The sequence below is a fragment of the Rhinolophus hipposideros genome, assembly GCF_964194185.1.
Source record: "Rhinolophus hipposideros genome assembly, chromosome: 18".
In the NCBI taxonomy this organism is placed as follows: Eukaryota; Metazoa; Chordata; class Mammalia; order Chiroptera; family Rhinolophidae; genus Rhinolophus; species Rhinolophus hipposideros.
In genome coordinates, this window is record NC_138064.1 from 51,239,851 (window position 1) to 51,261,845 (window position 21,995).

A 21,995-nucleotide genomic window follows, 5' to 3' on the forward strand; every position below is an offset into this window, starting at 1 on the left:
ATTCAAAAGTGTCAATCAAATGGGACAAAGTGCAGCATCAATGGCTATTCAGACATGCCCATGAGAATTTGTTTAAATAAACTGGTATGAATCTTTTTTTTTAAAGGCCTTTATTTTCTCTTTTTTGACCATAATCAAGATAAAAGACTTTCTTCTTTTGATTCATAAGCATGCCTATGCCATACTTTTAATTTGACTAAATTTCTTCCGAATATATTTAACGTTGTTGGGTTAGGTGTATGTGATCTCTAGATGCAGAAATAAGCATGGCTACTTGTATCCCAGGTTCTTATACATGTGCAAAAATAGCACTTCATTGCCTTCCCCCCGCCCCCACAAAGCATAGGGAGAAAAATGAAATACTTAAAATCAAGTGTGAAGAGAAATGTGAAAAATATGTGGATACGTGTTTAAGAAATAAAATGAGAAGGGCAATACATTATCTGGAATACAAACCAAATGCCAGCAGCCTTTCCCCAATAGTCCCTTGTGCCTCATTGGTTAGAGGGGGTCTGAGTTGCATCGTAAGTCGATACACTGAAGCCATACATGCACCGTAATCGTGATGATGATGATGATGAAGGTGCAGCCAGTCAAAATGAGAGCTTACATACTGAAACTCGTACTGTGTGCTGGGAGCAAAACCTCATTTAATCTTCACAACAACCTTTTGAGGTAAGCATGAAGAATAAATCCACGCCCAGAGAGGGGAAAGAACTTGCTCAGGAACTGGATTCTGACCCAATCTGCCTGACGCCAGGGTACATGGTAGTAGTAGCCATTAAGCTACAGCTATAATGCACTCCTGAAAACATGTCCAGACATCAGATCTGTTGAAGTGTTTCCATAGAATAAAATATTATAGGGAGTTTCCATTCTGAGACAGGTGAAAATATTTTAAAAGTCCATCATTACGTACTCTTTGGCAATATAGTTCTGTCAATTCTCACATGGTCTTTGTGTGCTATTTCTTCAAAACAACCAAGAACCAACTGGTGTAAGTCTACTGAGCATTTGATAGAAGCTAAAGAGTCCTTGTTTTTAGTATGCTTACTGGTGTACAGCTTTGCCATAAATACTGTCCGTGTTTACATTTTTTTCTCAAATTAAATGCAATTGATAAGGGCAAAATGCAATAAGATACTAAAAAACTAGCACTGATGTTGTCTTAAAAAGATGATGACTGTCAAAATTGAACTGTCCACTGGAAGCTTGCAACTACTATGCAAAAAGTGGAAATGTTTCTTTGACAGTTGACAAAGGAACATCCATATTGACTTTGAATTTTTACCTCTATGTCTAAAGAAAAAGGTATCAAATTATTTCACTACCCCATTATTTAAGATTAGGCAGACAGAATATTAACACGTGAATGTGTGTGCACACACACACAAATACAAAACACACACAAGTGCACCAGAGGTTGATATAAAACAAAAATTATGTAAGTGAAAATAATGTCTATTGACTCCCCACCATCTAAGAAGAGATCTAAAGCCCAGACTGACTATAAAAGCTTCAAGTCTTCCCAGGAAACTCAAAAATCATCTGAACTACAGATGTATATACAAACCGAAGTCAAGGCCACCATTGTGCACCACACACACACACACACACACACACACACACACACACACACACACAGAGTGAAGCCTGTGGGGCTTTTCTTGTTGAATCTGATTGGGTGGAAAAGGTAAAGAGGACTTCCAATTTATCTAAAACTTTTATAATAAAATTATATTCATATATTGCTTGAGTAATCCATAAAACAATAAATTAAGAAAGTAGACAAATATAAAAAATATGAAAAAAGAAAATAAGCCAGAAGGGGCAGCTGGTTTGCTCAGTGGTTAAAGCACAGTGCTCATAACACCAAGGTCACCAGTTGTATTCCCACATGGGCCTGTGAGCTGCACCGCCCCGACAACTAGATTGAAAAAAAAAAAACGACTTGATTTGGAGCTGATGGGTCCTGGAAAAGCACACTGTTCCCCAATATTACCCAATAAAAATTGAAAAAATAAAGAAAATAAGCCAGAAGAATGAAATTTGTTTTGTTTCCTGGAAGTTAGTTTTAACAACTGTCTTCTGCTATCGCATTGCTTGTTGTCTCATGGATAGTCTGTGCTTTGGAGTAGTAGGTATCTAGGAAAATGCCCTTGAGTACTTAGAATAATAAAATAAACAAGGAAGAGACAGTGAGATAAATGGCTTATTTGTAAAAAGCCATTATATATAAAAATGTCCTGTTTCATTAAAAATGTTAGAAATAGAAAGGGGAAGAATTTTCCTTGGCCAAAGTTTGGAGGCAGCTGACAGGGCTCAGAAAAAAATAAATCTGCTTTAAATCCTTTGTGATCTGAGAGAAGAGACCAGGTAGTTGAGGGAAAGAGGTGAGAAAGCAAGAAGAGGAGTCTTGTTTGATTTGTTTTTCAGTTTGTGCCATAGGAAAAAATTAAGAAATACATCTTGAAGACCCAGACTACCAAAGGCAGAGATGGTGTCATGTTAAGAAGATTCGTGAGCCAAGCGTAGATGAGAGTTGAGTCTAGGTTGCTGAAATTACCATAACTCAGAGAAGTAGCTCATTGCTGCAGAAAGTTAAAACATTGGCCAGAGTGGTATGCTCCATGCCCAGTGCGGACATTCACATCTCACAACCTAGCGTGGAGGAGAGAAGCAAGAGCAATAGAGGGCTTTCATTCGCACTGGAGTTCATCCAGAAGCCCTACAAGACAGAGCAACGAAACTGGGAGAACAAGGGATTTGGATTAACATCTCCTAGAGGTAATATGTTAACTAAGGTCACTAGGGTTTAATCAATATTTATTCTTTTTAATGGTTAAAGGTAACAGGTGACAATAACTGGTTGTGGCCTTGTCCTATTTCTCCATCGCTGGCACACAAGAATGAGTGCTCACCTTGAACTACCTGTCAGCTGCAGCTGGAATTGTAGGTATAGCAACACTGAAGAAAAGTTTTCTAAAGGGTTTGCCTTCTGTCCTATAAAAGGATTAAAAAAAAAAGCCATACTTTGATTTTGTGGGTGGAACTTAATTCTAGCTAGATCTTCAAGACGGGAGTGCACTGGAGCCATTAGGGGTCCATAATAGATGGAAAGACGGAGCAGTCATTTCTGAGACCACCTGTTCCCCTCAGGTGTGGGCCTCTGTGACCTCGTATGGAGGGGTGTAATGAGAGCCTCTCCTCCAGTGTTGGAAGGCTAAGCCTCTAACCCCAGCTCTCCCACGTTCTAGCTGGGTGAAGGCAGGTACGCCCCCTCTCATTCCATCATTGACATGATGCATAAGTGGGTAATAACACTGCCCACTTCATAGGATTGTTGTAAGGACTGAATGACAAAAGCCATGAAAACCATTCGCCTGGTATAGATTAGAGCTGACAGAAGAAGTTAAGAACCATATGACTTCACTCATATGTAGAATATAAAACTGACAGCAGCGGACGAACAAGACAAACAAACAAAACTCATAGACACAGACAACAATTTAGTGGTTACCAGAGGGTAAGAAGGGAGGGGGGATGGTAGATAAGGGTAAAGGGGTCATTATATATGGTGATGGAAGGAGAACTGACTCTGGGTGGTGAGCACAGTGCAATACATAAATGATGTTTTATATAAATGTACACTTGAAACCTATATAATTTTACTAACCAACCAATGTTACCCCAATAAATTTAATAAAAAAATAAATACTAGTGCTGTTATTATTACTAGCATTCTAGCTATAAATGGACAGATTGTCTACTTGAGTTTTCAGTATTTTGAAATGAAAACCTATCGGTAACAACAAACACCTTGTTACACTGAATTGATAGTCCTCTTTTAAGTCTAATACAGTATTTTCCTAGAACTCTGTACACAGTAGATAGGAAACTAGAAAGAAAAAAATAACAGAAAAAATGTTTTTTTTCTTTATATATTATGATTTTAGCACACGAATAGTTTTAAAATGTAGTTGAATAAGTTATTAACTATTACCTTTGGTTTCTATCTTTTTAAAAACCATTCAAAATTCTATATTCTCTAAATTACAAGAAATGGCTTTAAAAATCATGATGCTTGGGTAATAAAAGTCACCCCAAAATATATTCTGCCTATGGGTTCTACAGGAAATGCAACATCTCCTCAAGAACGCACTTAATGACTGAACATAACATGCATGTATATATCACAAAATGAACACACAACACACAACGTTTCTTTAAATTTAAGTAAGCAGGGATTATTTTCCATCTTGTGAGTAAATATGAATATTCTTGACTCTTACATGAACATTTTTCTTTATTTTAGAAACTTCAATTATTACTTACGTGTTTTGATAATGTTCAAATAACTAAAATATATACAGGCAAATACGGTACGATAATGAAATACATGAATTGAACAATTTCTTGTTGTGTACAAATTTCATAACATTTACATCAGTTACCTCACCAAACTGCAGAGTTCTGCTGGGTTAATAGTTAATTTTGACATAAAATATTATGACTTTATCAAAGCATTTCGAAAATTCCATTCTAACTCTGAGGGAAAGTTTATACATGTAAATGATGTCAAAAATTGAATTATCTAACTAATATTAGTTAAGAATCATATTTAGCTCTGTTTTTGTAATGGTTTTTGGCAATAATGTGATCAGAAGATGATTTGCTCAATTCTGCAATTCATTTGGTATAAAGCGCCAAAGAATATTAACACCCAAACTCCCAACTCAACTGTGCCCCATAGAAGACATTCATGGCCCCCTCCTCTGTCTCCATCTCCAACTAGAGTGCTTGGTGGGGGCTTCACCTCTGACAGGAGCCAGAAGTGGCGCTGTGTACCTCCCCTGGGCCTGTCTCAGACACACCCTCTGAACTCAAAACCAGAGTCCCCCTCAGCACCGATCCGAACTTTGTATGCTGTTCCTTTGGGTTAAAGGAATTAAACCCTTTAACCCAAAGAAGCTCCAAGAACCATTTACAATTTCTTTCCTCCATTATTCTCTGCCTATGGAAATTTTGCAAAAACAATAAATTGTAATATTTGAAGGGGCTAGAAGTCACTTAATGCTTCAAGACAGGAAAATTATTTATAAGCTAAAGACAAAATCTCGGATGTTTAGGTTTATCATTTTAGGTCATGTCAAATAAATCAATTGACTGGGTATTCAGACTACATATTAATTGTATATATTCCCATTGTATTAAACCTTCCTTTTTAATGCAAAGGACACTTCTTTATCTGTACCTTGTCTTATAAAACTATTGGGTTTCTTTATTGATGTTTATAAAAAGAACTGTTACACATTAAAATAGTTTAAGTGAATTATGGAAAGAATTGTTTTTAGGACTCACAAGATGAATCTTTTGGGAAACTTAAATGCTTTCAAGTTTATCCAAGATATAGATTCAACCTTTCTCGAGTACTGGTTTTCCTAAAAGAAATTTTTTTTTAAGTTTGTTGGGGTGACAATTAGTAAAATTACATAGATTTCAGGTGTACAATTCTGTATTACATCATCTATAAATCCCATTGTGTGTTCACCACCCAGAGTCAGTTCTCCTTCCAGCACCATGTATTTGATCCCCCTTACCCTCATCTCCCACCCCCCCAATATTTATTTGTATGATAAAAGCCTAAACGGAAGGTTGGACTACATTCAACGTTTTGTCACAAACATTCCTTGGCCACCCAGCTTACGTTGTGCAGAGATCACTGGAAGGAGAGGTCCTGGGTTTTCCTAAACTGCTGGAAATTAAAGCTGCCCCATCTCCTGGCAGCGGTGGCCAGGATGTAAATGGAGGGCTTGACTTGGGAATACATTAAACACTGAAATAGAAATGTTAATTTTCTGCAATTTCTGACACAATTCTGTTGTGTAGTATTGGCAAAAGGACTCCTTTTATGTCAGTTTGCTTCTGCTATTGCAAGGTCTAATTTGAAAAAACACTTCTTTTTTCTCACTGTACTGACAAACATTATTACTCATGCTCACATATTGTGGGCATAGAACAGTTTCAAGAACCATAAATGAAAATAACATGCAGTGTAACTTATGTCCTTTGTTTTTAATAACAGGAGAAAAAGAGATTCTTACTTATGTAGGTTGATGGTTCACTATTCATTTTTGCAGATAAATCCGATTCATCTAATTGGATTAAGTTATTTTTCAAGATGACCCGTAGTAAATCCTTAAAAATGTTCTTAATCTTTTAAAATTTATCGCCGAAATTAAAAGCCAGTAATGAAGTTGTTTCTTACTGCCGGCTACCCCATATTCAACATAAAGGTTCACATGCTGTGGCCCTTTATACTCCCAACTAACATTGGCACAGGTCTTAGCAGCTGTAGCAGTAAGTTTGCTGATTCTGGGATTTCCTGCTTGAAATCCATACACAATAGAAAAGTAAAACAAACAAACAATCAAATTGCAGCACCATACACACAAATATAAAATGAGTTTCAGTACTCTGAAATTGTGCAAATAAAATTAGACTAGAATTTACTGCTGAATGTAGGGTTTGCTCATACTTCACTTTTATAACAGACAAGCTTTTCATTTATGAAACTACAGCATCAGGAAGTAAATCACTAATTAAAAATGGTGATGCACAATGTTAAAAGTTATGAGTTCTATTATATGGGTCGTGAATAATGTGAACTGTAGTCCTTTAGATAGTCTCAGGGAACATCAGAGTCTTCATTTACTGATCTATGGTTAGGTGAGGGGACTGCTGAGCAATGCAGAGGTCACAGGATGTCAGAAACTGCCAGGTAAAACCCAATACTCGGTGGCTGCTTTTCAGTTCTATTTGTCATCTCAATGTGGGGCTTTAAAGAATTTGTATTGGGGTGAAAAAGATGCTTCTTGTAACAAAGGCTTTGATCTACCTCCCAAACTTCTTTAAGAATCTCCCTCTGGGGAGTTCAGGGACCCCAGGGAAGGAACACCTGCTGTGGAGAATGGTGGATGATTAGGGCGTGCTGGAAGAGAAGCTGCAAAAAGAATTGCCAAACACGCTTTTTATCAGGAGTTATGAAAGAAGAAATAAAAGGAATAAGAGCTACTTCACTTGGCACACCCCAGAGGGCAAAATGATCTTACCTGCTAAGTGTTCATTGCACATCATGTTCTGAAAAGTCATAGTGTAAAACCTGAATAGCTTCTTAAAATAACTATATTAGGGTGATCATCTGATGCTATATATTTGCTACTGAGTAAAGACGACACCTAGTGTCATTAAAAGATGTTATTTGGCTATCTGAGGCTGACAATTATATCAGCCTTACTGTAATAGCCTAAATTAAAAATAACATATTTACAGATATATTAACTTGGGTAGTTAAAAATTCTAAGGTCAATTTATTATTCCAGGGAAAACATCCTAGGATAGTAAGTCAGAAGGTTTACTCAGACTCTAAAATTAAAGTCCAAATTACGTTATATAATTTAGAAGCTAAAGGTCTCTACTAAAACAAATATGATGAAATAGTATTTCTTAGGATAAAAAAGAGAAGTACATTTTAAAAATTAAATAATGTACTTGACCTCTGAGATATGTGTATATTGTGTGCCCCTCTGTGAAGGGTGGGAAACAGCAGAGACCAAAGGTCATTACTGAATGATGTAGAGTTCTTCTACGGACTGAACCATTTATTTTCATTGTCTGAGATTTTCCACCTAGAGGAATATGAGCAAGAAATAGACATAGTAAATATGAACATGTGTGTAAAACACCAGAGGCAAAAAACCTAGATAAAACATTTTGTTTAACAAATTTTGGAATCATGGAACTGAGGAATTTAGTCTTGGTATAATTATGGAAGATGTTGGAGGCAGAACCATAGTGAGATACTTCCACCAGAAGCCAATTACCGTATTCTTAAAGATACCCAGAGAAGATAACAGAATTTCCTGAGGTTATGCTGTGCGGCCAAGGTTATCAGAGAATTCTAACCCTCCCCTGATCCACTTTCTCACTGAACAAATCCTCACTGAGCACCTGTGATGTGCAGGCAATGTTTCCTGGCACGCACATGTGTCATTTCTCAGCTGGGCTTTCTCAGCGGTCTGCCTCTGGTCTCTCTCCCCGCTGTCTTTCTTTGTAGATCACACCACTACAGTTACCACATTTTAGCTTCTAAACTCTGTGTCTGATCTGGTCATTTTCCTGTTTAAAATGTGGATGGCTTACTTCTGTCTACAGGTAAAGGCAAATTCCTTAGCCAGGGAGGCATGATCATTAATGATCGTTCACATGGGGTTTCACCTATCTCTCCGGTCACATCTCAGGTTCTCCTTTTCCACATACTCTACCTTTCTGCCAAATGGGACTGCTGGGTATAACCCAACGTCCTGTGGGTTTTCAAATCCCGTGCCTTGGCTTATTATCTTACCAAGAATTTACACACTCCTCCCCCGACTCATCTGCCCAAATTCTATTTGTCCTTCAAGGCCCAGTTCAATATTACTTTCTTTGTGAAGGTTTTCCTGATCCTGTTTGGCAAAGTACATTGTTCACTCCTCTCTGCTCATATAATATTTTGTTAAATTATTAGTTTGATATTTATTTTTAGTCTTTTTTGTATGTTGGTCTTACCTGACAGATTTTAAGCATATCCAAGCCAGGGTCTGGCTTACCATTTAGACTCTCAGTGTGTTAAAAAAGGCTGGTGCATTCTACAGGCCAGGTAGACATGAGCTGTTGAACCCATGGAACCTTCTATCGTATACAGTCTTTTTTGTTTTGTTCAGGTCAAATAAAGTTGTGAACGTTGAACTTGATTGTTATTTACTGGTTCTTTAGCTTTTCCTGATTCTTGACCTTACTGGTGGTACTGGGAACCACTCTGGTTATTTACATAGTGAGAGTCTGACCACAGACAGGATTCACAGCTCCGCAGTGCCCTCCTCTGCTCAGTTCAAACTGGCTGACCACAGTCAGCTGCTAATCAGGTCAAGAACCAGGTTCAGTTCCTGACTTGTCATTTAGTTTCTCCCTGTTCCTATACCCACGTCACAAAAGTGTTCTGATAACTGATCCCAAGGGCAAGAAAGTAAAAGCTATGGCTAAAGCCGTGTCCGTCCATCAGCAACACTGAGACCATAGCTCAAATCCATTATCTGCGTGTTTTTGGTTCATTTTTATAGATACCTTCACAGATCTATTTCCTAGAATACCAGACCCAAAACTATTTAAAAGGACACAGAAATTGAACAAATGCAGTCAAACAACTACAATTTTTACAAAGATACTAAAAACAAACAGGATATGGATCAAAAAATATGACTCCCGAAGATCTCAGTATTTTCATACTCAAATTGAGGACAGTGGTAAGGAAAAGGGAAAGTATGATATAATACAGCTAATTGAATTAGCCTGGCTTATACTTTGTGGTTTAAATAATTCTTTTGTAATTATGAATTTGTAACCTTGGGTTCCATTAACATCTCCTAAAATCTGTAAGAAAATTTAAAAATGTAAACTCAGATGCATCTCTTTTCCCCTCTTCGATCAGAAGTGAATTAAAATCACTAGAGGCTGATGCTTCTATAGCTAAGGATATCACACGTTTGCTCTCAGTGATTCATCTCTTATTTATTCATATTGTTTTAAATTCAAATATAATACATATTATATAACATATAATACAAGTATATATAAAAATGTATATAATGCTTTATATATACTTGATATATATACATATATACATACATACTTGATATATATATGTATATAAATTTGGAAACATTGTGGAACACTTTTATTTTTCTCCTCTGTAAACTCCACTTGGAGAAGAAAAATAAAGAAGAGGATAGAATTCATTCTTAGACTGAAAAAATAAATATTTTCAAGGAAGGAAAACCCAGGATAATCCATTCTTCTTGAGCAGCTTAAAGTCTCATCAGTGAAATGTCATCATTTTATGCAAGCAACTTTTAATTTCTGGTGCACTATTAAAAGAAACAATATAAAAAAATAAAGATAGATTGAGCTTTCTTTTAACATTTAAATATTTCTCTTCTTATTTGAGATCCATCAAATTTCAATGCTGGGGGCTTCAACAACTTTCTAAAACTCCATTTTTACTTCTCTCTATAATCAAGTAATTCACAATTCAATTTAGTAACATTAAATGATAAAACCTAAACAATTTTAATAAAGACTTTAATTAATTTAAATTAGCAGGTGATGTTTTTTCCCCAGTGGACTGCATGTCCTCTTCTAACATGACAGACAAGTCAATGGCAAACTCAGACTCGTTCCGGGGAAGTGCTGTGGTCACACCATTTCCCTGCTACTGACTGCAGAGCAGCAGTGACACAGGAAAAGAGGCCAGGTTTTCTCTAGAATGCTTCCATGAAAGGTAACAAGGGGAACACGGAAATAAACTATTGCAAAACAATTAATGATTTTAACTGATATCAATTACCCTAAGAAACAAACATATATATAAAGATAGCTTTACATCTTTCTACAATATTATGGAAACTTTGAATTTTTAGAACTTTGTTCTTTCAAGTCTAATAACACAAATATAACATATTAAGATGGTTGAAAATGGCTACAGTTCTTATTCAATTACTCCAAAATCTACCTGATCTACATTTTATAGTCTACAAAGACTCTGAAAATAAGCAGATTCCTAAGAAAATAGAACACATATATATCATATAGATATGATATTTAGATAAGATATCTCTATCATATAAATATGATAGATGTATCATATATATCAAATAGTATATGTATGATATATATATAGTGCCAAAAAAATGTATGCACATTTTAAGAAAGGAAGAAACTGTATTAAAAATGGAATAATATATACCAACAAAAGATGAATACAAGTCATGTGTATACATTTTCTTGACCCTCCCATATATATATATATATATATATATACACATATACATATATATACATATATACATATACATATATACACATACACATACATACATACATATATATATATATATATATATATATATATATATATATATATATATATATCAGGCCTAAGCTCAGCAGATTTGAATAACTTAGGGCAAAGCACTTGTTTCTCTTGGTCTTTTTCTTTATTCCTATTTGTACTCATTTACCTGTCAAAGCCCAAGAAAATCCTTGGCCAGGGGTACTGTACATGAATACAGTATCCTGTGGCAGGGACTCTGCTGTTTTCTAAACAGCTAACAGATCAACCAAGAGCCAAGGGTCAAAGATTGGGTGATCTTTGGGATTGCCTCAGGTGGAAGACATATTCCACTTTATCCAAGTATCATTTTCTCAGCATATCTTCTCACCCAGAGAGCTATGAAAAACAAAGGAGAACAAAAGGAACCCACTGTGGTAGCTACTACCCAGGAGGAGGAGACTGGCAGTTTGGTGAAGACAGGATGAGTAGACACAACTGACTAGAGCATGCAGGCAGACTGGAAGCCTTGCTCATCGGGGATCCTGGTGGGGAGATTTTAGTCCCGGGCCAGTTAGAGGGTAGTGCGAATCTGCAATTTCCAGTGGACAGTGTAGTGTGATGTCAGCAAAGTGTACACTGTGTCTATTGAGGAGTACAGCTAAATCAGCAGAACGGAAAGCTCAGCGGATCTGATTTATAGGCTGTTTTCATCACAGGACTAATACTTCTGAACCTTTAATATGTGGTATGGCTGTAGAGAGGATCTGTGACAAATCCACAGTCTGGTCCTGTCTGATCCAGTCACAGTCATATCATTAAAAGCTAAGATCAGGATTTGTTCCATGGATAAGTCTTGAGAAAAAGTCTTATAAGAATTCAATGTGTGGCTTTCTATTTGTAAAACCAGACTAGATATTAATTTGAAAGCCAAGATTTTCCAAGATCTTCTTTCTTTTGGTGTTTCAAAGCTCATTTTATTTTGTGTTTTAACCCATGCTGCACTTCCCCACGTTAACATTGCAAATTTCACACAGGTATCAAGTCATGCAGATGAATTAGGTTACCTTTGCCTGCACCTACATCAGGTGGAAGAATACCAGCTTTAATGAAGGGAAACAGAAATAGGACACTATATAGTTAGATGTAACACACCCATGAGCATGTAAAGCTACATAAAAACACTTATTAAAAGGCTAAAGCATGCAAGAAGAATGACGTATACCATATCAGGTACAGGGGACAAAGATATGTTAGTGTCCCCAAACTTACCCAGTAATCAAATCTGCACATTACTTAAGGTACATTATTCACACTTGCCTATTATGTAAAAAGGCTGAGGATATTTCAAACCAATTTTGGGGTAGAAATGTCAATTTCTTATGCTATGGAAGATAACCAAATATCCTTAAGCAATGCTACAATTTAGAGACATGCAAAAGCAAAATCTTTTACAATACTTTTGATCATTTCACTGAATCTAAAGTTTTCCAAAATAATTTTTAAAAGTATGAAAAGAAGTGTTAATTTCTTTTCTACATACTTTAATGGGGCTATTTTGCTTTCTCTGTACCAGATGGCATACCAAATTATGAAATCCCATGCCCAAACACAAAATAAATGCATGATTTAATAACTGTTTTAATTTTGTTGCTAGAAAACCTAAATCAGTATGTGGACTAGCAAATTCTTTTCTGGTGAATCAAGACTAGAGCTAGATTTATATATATTTGTTTGTATATATGTATGTGTGTGCATCTATATGTGTATTACATGTATACGAGTATGTATGTGTATACTTGTGTGTATGTATATATGTAAAGTTGTAGACAGAAAAAAAAATTGCCTTGAAATTCGAATTCAAGTGTGGCAAAATATAATTTCCCACTCTCACCTCAGTGTTTTAATTTAAGTTTAAAAATTTTTATGGACTTGGAAAACAAATATCAACCTTATTCTAAAATGAATGAAACAACTGATTTTATATCTATCAGAATGAGAAATGACAAATAAGTGTTTGTATTAATTGGGGAAGATGGGATACTCTATGGTAAGAAGGAAAGAGAAAGCATAAATTTCAGTTAAAGATGTTTGTTTCATAAGACTTATAGTTTTATGGATTTTATACATACCCATCTTACCTTCATCCACAGTTGTTACTGCTTCTTCTGTTATTTGACTTCCTGATCCTGCTGAAGTTTGTGCATAGAAATAAAACTTATACCGAGTGCTGAAATTTAAATTTTTTAAAGTCCATCGTGTCTTGTTGGCAGGAATTTTCAAATCTATCAGAGGGCCTAATTCATGGGTGCTGTTAACTGTCAAGAAGAAACAACAAATAAGTGCATTCCTCATTAATTGCCATAGGATATTATTGTAAATAAATGGTGTCCACCCAAATTACCAGATTTGGATTACATTGACTTTTGTAACCCTACTCACTTTTTGCCCGACATAACTGATAACCTCTTATAGCTCCTATAAGATGGCATACCAAGAGGTAGTATATTCTCCGTTGGCTTCTAAGCTAGAGGAATTTTATAGTTGAATCACAACAGCATTTGTTATCTCTGTGCTTTCGCAGGTGGAATCATGTATTGTTAAATAACCCAACCTCGTCTTCGGAGGCCTTGTGACAAAAGAACCCCTCTCACTATTTTCTAGTTATGGAAAACATCTATCTAATCCAACGATAGCACCCACCTAAACCCCATATTCCTATACAGATTATTATACAGAATACTTAATTTTCAATAGCATATGTCATTTTTCTTTAAAAAGTATGATTTGAAGTTCCTTTTGGAATAATACTTGAACGTATATGTATATATTCTACAGCTGTAAAGAAATAAGCAGTTTGTATTTTAAGACATTTCTTTTCCTTTTTAAGTGATATTTTCCCTTTCTTTTCTCCCAATGACTTACTTGGCTGGTATTTTAAGGTGTACTCAGTCAAAATGCCATTCGGGTGTCTCGGTGGGTCCCATTCCAAAGTAAGGGAGTCTAGTGTTGGATTGACAATCTTTAAAGCGGATGGGGCACTGGGGACTTATAATGAGAACACAGAGTCAATAAAAAGGGTTTTGAATGTTTCAAAATATATTAAAATAACATATTTCACCATGTTCACATAATTCATCAAGATTTTTGTTTTTAGTAACACATTCTTGTTCCTAACTCAGCTGAAAATACATGAATAGAAACCAGTCACAGGTACCCGTTTAGCTATTCTCTTCCTCTTTCTCACCATTTCCATTTAGATTTATTAAAACTATCCTCTCAAAATACATAAAGACTTTGCTTTGGACCCAAAGCAATGTTTTAAAAAGAGACTACTTAATTTGTTTCATGAATGATGTCTTAATAAAAGCAAACTAGTGACTAAGGGAAATTATTCTCACCAGACCTTGGGGTAGAAGCAGCTGTGTTCTGGGCTATTAAGGGCTGTTTTCTGCATCAAACCAGGTTGTCTCCAAACAGTCAGATCACCCTCCCTGCCGGGCTCTGGGCATGAGCCAGCCTCCCAGGTGCACAGCAGTTCTCATCGGAGAGCTGACAGATGCCCGGAAACTTGTGGTGACGGACAAAAGCCCGGTGCTGGCAAAGTCCTGTCTCTGGAAAGGCCTGCAGGGCGTCAGGTTCTCCACGGCAGAGGCTGGTAAATGACCAGAGGGAGGAAACACGCCTGGGCTGCTTTGATGCATGCCCTCAATAGGATGGATGGTGGCAGCTCTCCCTCATGATCCTTACCTCCTCTAGTCACCTACTGTATTCCCAAGACCCATTCATGGCACCCCTGTCCCTTCTGTCACTCTAGCCAGAAACCAGGGAGTTGACCTGCATTTCTCCCTCTGCCTCAGTTCCACCATCTCTGGGGACACGAAGTCCCGTCAGTCCACCTTATTCGTCTCAACCGTGCCCAGTCCCTTCTCTCCCCTCTGCCAACCACCCTCCCCCCGCCTTTAGGCCCTCAGTGGCCTTCGCCTGGGCCTAGAACAGTCCCGGCACACAGTTCCAAGCTTCCCCAAACCCATAAGAGGTTCCTAACTTTTGGAGACCACAGACCCCTTTGAGAATCTGATGGCAGCCATAAACTTTTCCAAGAAACACACACACATTTTGCATACAAGAACAGGGGTTTCATGGAGCTCCTTGAACCCCTTCCCTGACCCTCTGTGAGACTACAGTCCCGAGGCTAAGAGCCTCTGGCTTACAGGTTAACATCCGGAGCATTTAAGACCATCCATGAAGTGGGTTCTCCCCAGTTGACCTTTCTCTTTTTTCTCACTATTCTCAGCTATACAACTTGTAGTTCCCTGAAAGAGCCATGCTGTTTCATACCTTTGTGTCTTTCAACATACTCCTTCCTCTCTTCTTTTTCCTTTAATTCCCTGCTCATCTCTTCTATGACATTTCCCCCTGACCCATCTAAAGGACAGTGTGGGGTCTCACTAGGGAAAGCCTTGAGTGAAAGGGTCCCTTAACCGCTAAGGAGCAATGAGACTGAGGAACAGAATTGTAATGAGATGGGAGACAGGAGCTGGGACACAGGATGACTCTCAAAGGCCATGGGACAGCCGCCACCATAATGAGCCCTTCAACCAGGAGACAGGACACGGTTTGTCTGTGAACTGCTTTCATCGAAAGACCAAATGAAGCCATAGAAGTGTTCCGGCTCATTTTCAATACTGGCTTGAGGCCAGATTCCAAACAGGTAAGGCCCATTTCTGGTGCCTTTGCAAATCCCTATCTTTCTTCCTTACGACCCCTCTCTCCCTCATCGCTAGGCTGCCATGTGCCCGCACTCCTCCTGCTCCGACTTTCACGTCAGTGCATATTTGGGCTTCCCTACCTCTTCCCTGGCAGTGGCCCATACGTGCAATGACTTTCTAGTTCTCTTCCTAACCCATTTGTCAAGGCTTCCAACCATCTAACTCAACTCATCTTTAGTATAAATTATGAAGGTGGTGTGCACTGAGAAAGAAGGAAACCATGACTTATAGAGTTATTTTCTCTTCCAGATGTTTTTCTTACAGTTTCACATTTAGTTCTCACATTTTTCAGATGTGGTAATTGAGACTTATATATTGAGACTTCAGAAGTTATATAACTTGCTTCAGGTCAGGAAGTTAATGACTCAAATAAACATCAAATTAGCAAGGTTTCTGACAGTGTTAATACGTGTGGAGAAAAGCTTTGAGTCGAGAGAGGGGATTTTTGGGCAGCATTTTGTGACTCGAAGCTTTCCACACTCCCTCAGGCCACTTATGAGCTGACACCTGGCTAGCTTTGTGGGTGCTGTGTCCCTCTCTGGGGAAATCACATTTGGCTACCAGAATATACTTAATTTGGGGGCTCAGCTGTCATGCAAATCCTCTCAGCATGTGCCATGTGCTGTTAGGATCTCAGGGACACGGCCACCCCGTACCTCCTTCTGGAGTGTTAAAGTCTTTGTCGGGGCTGGCGGGGCCCTCCCCTTTCCCATTGACCACGCGGACGTTCAGCATGTAGTGGCTGAAGGGCTCCAGCCCGGGCAACATGCCGTGGGTCTTGCTGCCCTGGAAAATGAGGATCTTTTTCTCCATATGGCGTCTGTTTCTTTTTGATGAACTCTGTGCCTTCCAATAGTAAATCTGAAGCAGCAAGAACAAAAGTCAGGGATGTATAAGGAAGCAAACAAGATTGAAGTTTTATGTTTTTTTCCCCTTCAGAAAATTCTCTGGGTGCATTTTAGAAGATTACTGGCAAAACTGATTGATATTGATTCTGAGGCAAGAAACAATTTAGGGGGTGGTCAGTCAGCTCAGTTAGAGCGTGGTGCTGATAACACCAAGGTTGCCGGTTCGATCCCCGCATGGGCCTCTGTGAGCTGTGCCCTCCTTAAAAAAAGAAGTATTTAGAAGCCCACAGGAAAATTAATTTAAGAATAATGAGGAACATTAAATTATGAGGAAGATTAAATTAAGAATAGGTGATGAAGCTGGGCTACACTATTTTGTTGGAAGAGCATAATTGAAATAAATGCAACAGCATGACACCCATACAGTTCTCTTTAAAAGACAATAGAAAGATTTAAGCGTCTTATATAAAATGTTCTAAAAATAAAAATCACTGGCCAATATTTACATACTTTTTCAGAGTTAATACAACTTTGTGAACAATATATCATTTTGTTTAATCCTAAAAACCACAGTGAAGTTTTTATTATTATTATTCCTGTCGTATAGACAAGCCTCTGGGTTACCACGTGACTTGCCCAAAGCCATGGGGCAATCAAGGGCCTCAGTGGACCCTCTACTCCAATTTCTCACTAAGTCACACTGCATCACTTAATTAAAAGTTACTTTTTTTGCATTAAATTGTGGATGCTTAACTAACAAAGTGTTGATTAACTTTGGTTAAAAATCCAGAATAGTTGTTTATTAAGTCCTCTTAAATTCTTCTTAGGAGTTTAAAGGCATTTTCACGAGAAGTCATGTGTACAGAATCTGGCAGTGATAGAGGAAAAAACAAAATTGAACATGATGCAGTGCAAGAAGTGACCTCTAGGGGTCAGAGTTAACAAATCAAAGCAGTGACTTTCTCTGGGTTTAGAAACAGTTCTTTCAACCACTGCCTGTCAATCAGAAATCTCTATAAACCAGTCTTTCTGTGCTTCCCAAGAACAAAGACAATTGACATTCAGAAGAATGACCCAGTCGGGACTATATGATCTTAAAGTATAAAGTGAATTATTAAAAAGTCTACATTTTTTTTCAGGATAATTTGTGTATTCAACACATGTGGTTAGTATTGCTTTAAAGGTGTATTTTGTTATATCTTAGTTCTTTAAACATTAGTTTTCTCCATTTTGTGAATTGTTTATTTGGCAAAATGTTAGATTACTTGTGGGAAAATGGAGAAAACATTTTTTTTCTCACTTTGGATGCAGTGAGATTTCGATTCAGCTCTAGCTGGGGTTGTTTAGATGTGGCCTGCACGAGGCAATAAATAAGATGAACTCTCAAGGTCTACTCCGACCAAGAGAAGTGCATCTGGCATTCACTCACAGCCTGTTCTTAAGGAAAGAAAAGGAAAGGTGTTGCTTCACTTGCCCGATAGCCTTGCAGGTGTCCTCGGATACTTTTCAGAGGTACTGGGTCCCAGTGCACCTCAGCTAAGGTACCGTTCAGCACGTTCACATGCACATTCTTGGGAGCCACCATTGGGACTAGGGAGAGATAGAGAAAGCGGGGTGGAAGTGTCCATGTTATTTTGAGTTTCATTCAAAAGAATGTCACTGTCCAATAATTTTGGCTCATTTGAACATGCCTCAGCCCTACTCTATGAAGGATCCAAGACTGAGAATAGATCTTTGGTTTTATTTCTTTTTACTTTGTAAGAAAGACATACCTTTTAAAAGTAGCAAAGCAACTTATAACATTCTGAACCTATTTTCTACATAGCAGGCTGTTTAAATTCAGGAATGTTGAGCAAAATAATTGCTATCTCTTCCTCCCAATCTAAGTACCTCTGGAAATGGACTTGGCTTACACCTTGGTACATCTATTTTGCTGGGAAAAGGTATAAACGAAACAGCCTCAGCCACTTACGGTCTTCTCCAGAATGCCCCATGACTGCAGCTGGCTCTGGAGCAAACCCCATGTTGTTCAGGGCCTGAACTTTTATCAGGTATGGAACAAAGGTTGGCGTGCCGGACACAATGTATTTGGATACGTTTGCCACGACCACAGATGTCCATTCATCATCACCATCTTTCTGGCGCCAGCTCACTTTGTACTGAAGGCCTGGCCCATTAGACTCGAAACCATTCAAAGGCTATAAGAAAAGCCAAACAAACGGAGCTTATAAAACAGATTGATTGCACAATCCTTTAGTGGAACAGCAAAACCAATTCCCAGACTTAAAGTGAGCACTGAAACACTAAAATACAAGCTTTTAACATAGTCTCCAGGGACTTTTATCTTGCTTTCATTTTTGATGAGATTCAAAGCTTGTTTGGGGTCAACATTTCAAAGGTTGTTAGTTTCTATCTTGAAGTAGTAAATACCACATAAGCCTCTCAAACTCCGACTCCACCGTCAAGGGCAAGTGACTTAAAACAATCAGTGACATAGGTTCCTTTATGTATTCCTATTCGTGTGGCAGTACATCATTCTCTGTTTCATTTGAGACTGAAACTTGTAAACTGCTTCTTTCTTTATTGAAAAAAAAGGTTGGCTTGCTATTCTGTCCTGCTTGTATATGTACCGTGTTTCCCCGAAAATAAGATCCAGCTGGACAATCAGTCCTAATGGGTCTTTTGGAGCAAAAATTAATATAGAACCCGGTGTTATGTTATGTTATGTTATACCTGGTTTTATAGTAAAATAAGACTGGTCTTATATTAATTTTTGCTCCAAAAGACACATTGGAACTGATTGTCCAGCTAGGTCTTATTTTCAGGGAAACACGATATGCATGTATATAAGTCTGTACAAATATGTATGCATACAAGTATGCATGAATGGATCTATCTAAAATAAGTTTCAAAATTACACAAGTAAATATATGTTAGTTTTCTAAGTCCAGGAAATACAGATAAGCCAAGAAAGAAAGAAACAGAGAGAGAGAGAGAGAGAGAGAGAGAGAGAGAGAGAGAGAGAGAGAGAAAGAAAGAAAGAAAGAAAGAAAGAAAGAAAGAAAGAAAGAAAGAAAGAAAGAAAGAAAGAAAGAAAGAAAGAAAGAAAGAAAGAAGGAAAGAAGGAAAGAAGGAAAGAAGGAAAGAAAGGAAACAGAAGAAGCTGATTCCTGGGAATAACTTGGTGTGTCTTCTATACGGTTCCTATAATGATGATAATATAAGCTAGCATTTATTGAGCACATACATGTTCTAGGTACTATTCTAGGCCTTACAGATAGTAACTCTAATCTTATGAGGTTGGTTCTATTATTATTCCAAACACATCATGGAGACGTTAAACAACTGGCTTAAAATAACACAGTTGATAGGTGACACTCATTCATTTTGGCTCTAAGGATCAAGCTTTAACTACTACAAAACACTATCTTTTCTTTTTTTAAGTGTGTTTTTCCAGGACTCATCAGCTTCAAGTCAAGTAGTTATTTCAATCGAGTTGTGGAGGGCGCAGCTCACAGTGGCCCATGTGGGGATCGAACCGGAAACCTTGTTGTTAAGAGCATCATGCTCTAACCAACTGAGTTAACTGGCCGCCCCAACACTGTCTTTTAAATAAAGACATACAATATATATTTCTCCCCAAATGGGTAAAATTGTATTTGAATAAAGATATTATTTTAAAACCTTTTTTCACTCTGAAATATACTGAGGAAAGTTGAAGGCTTTATCCATAGCTCACCTTCCATGTAATCACCAAATTATCAGGCTCTGATCCTAGTCCTTCCACAGTCATGGGATTTTTATCCGGTTCTAGAAGTTAAAGAGCCACATGCATGTAAGCTTTGGTTTTTCTGAAACCGTGGAAAACTTTTCTATTTTATTTCGTATCACAAAAGTCCTGCTTTACCTGCAGGTTTAGTCAAATACTGTTCAGATGGCTGGCTGGGCAAGCTCCTCCCAAGGCTGTTCTCTGCCATCACTCGGAAGGAGTAGTTCACATAAGGCGACAGCTTCAGCTGAGCTCTGGTCTGTGTCCCAGGAACTTCAGTTTGGTAATGCCACAGCCCTGCTTCATGCATTGCATCTTCATATTCAATGATGAATTCTGGCCACAACATACACACATGCACACACACACGCACACACACACACACACCCAAATGCAGACAGGAATTCAGTTACCCAGGTGTAGGATAACAAATAGGACAATCTAACAAGAGTAGCCAAATAAGAGTTATTTCACTTTCAAGAAATACTTCATTAGAATATTTTGGTGTCAGAGATCTATCATCATCCTGAATACTTAAGCATACCCAATAACAGTTCTCTGGTGTGCTGAGTTTAGTTACTTAAAACTGTTTAGAAGGGATGCACATATCCCTAGGAAAGTTTAAATATATGAAAAGATGGCCATTTTTTTCCACAACAAAAGTTAAATTTAATACAGTGAGATCCCATTTTCCAATATATAGAATGGCACTTCTCAAAAGCTAAACACACTTTGCTGACTATGATGTAGGGGAAATAAGCTTTCTCATACTTTGTGGGAAGTGTAAATTGGTACAATTCCTATAGACGACAATTTAGAACAATTTAGAACATCTAACAGTATTTCACTCAGATACCCTTTGATTGAGAAATTGTACTTCTAGCAATTTATTTTGGATAAACGTGCTCATGCATATGCTCAAAAACACATGAAAAAGGATCTGCATTGTAACATTGTTGGCAGTTGAAACAATCTAATTGCAAACAACCTAAATTTTCATCAGTAGGACATTGATTTAAAAATTATGGTACAACCTCAGGGATACTGTGGATACCTGATCATGGCATTGTACACCAGAAGCTAAACATTAATGAATGCCAACTATAATTTTATATATATAATGTGATGGTTCAGTGTGAGGTCGGAGGGATAGTGGATGGGGGGAGGAGGGTTCACAGTGTGAGGGATATAAATGATGAACGTCTAAGTATTACCTTGTCTTGTACACCTGAAACTAATAAATAAATAAATTAAAAAAAGAAATAACACAGGGAGATCCTGTGTGCCCTTTACCCAGTTTCCCCCAGTGGTGACATCTTGCAATAACAATATCACAACCAGGATATTGATATTAATGGAGTCAAGAAACGGAATATTTCTGTCAACTAAGATCCTTCCCATTACTCTTTTATAACCACACCCACTTCCCTGCTGCTCCCACTCCCTCCATAACCCCTGACAACCACTAATCTCTTTTCCATTCCTACAATTTGCATTTCAAAAATGTTATATAAATGGAATAATGTAGTATGTAACCTTTTAAGATTGGCTTTTTTACTCAGAATAATACTCTAGAAATTAATCTGTGCCGTGTGTATCAAAAGTCTGTTCTTTATTATTAGTGAGTAGTATTCCATGGTATGGATGTACCATAGTTTCTTTAACCATTTATCCATCAAAGG

The 21,995-nt window shown here is 37.6% G+C and overlaps 1 protein-coding gene across 36 annotated transcripts in view; it reads right to left on the reverse strand.

Moving 5' to 3' along the window:
• NRCAM (neuronal cell adhesion molecule) overlaps nucleotides 1–21,995 on the reverse strand; it is a 316,248-nt gene that overhangs the window by 14,540 nt on the left and 279,713 nt on the right. For 16 of the 36 annotated variants that reach the window (XM_081079610.1, XM_081079588.1, XM_081079607.1 and 13 more), the window contains 8 exons: nucleotides 20,452–20,649; nucleotides 20,284–20,354; nucleotides 18,517–18,742; nucleotides 18,019–18,134; nucleotides 16,353–16,557; nucleotides 13,850–13,972; nucleotides 13,057–13,242; nucleotides 11,992–12,027 (listed from right to left, as the gene is read on the reverse strand). In XM_081079610.1, the coding sequence (XP_080935736.1) occupies nucleotides 11,992–12,027; nucleotides 13,057–13,242; nucleotides 13,850–13,972; nucleotides 16,353–16,557; nucleotides 18,019–18,134; nucleotides 18,517–18,742; nucleotides 20,284–20,354; nucleotides 20,452–20,649 (1,161 nt within the window). The remainder of the gene's footprint in view (nucleotides 1–11,991; nucleotides 12,028–13,056; nucleotides 13,243–13,849; nucleotides 13,973–16,352; nucleotides 16,558–18,018; nucleotides 18,135–18,516; nucleotides 18,743–20,283; nucleotides 20,355–20,451; nucleotides 20,650–21,995) is intronic. The other 20 variants (XM_081079598.1, XM_081079594.1, XM_081079603.1 and 17 more) reach the window with 3 other exon arrangements.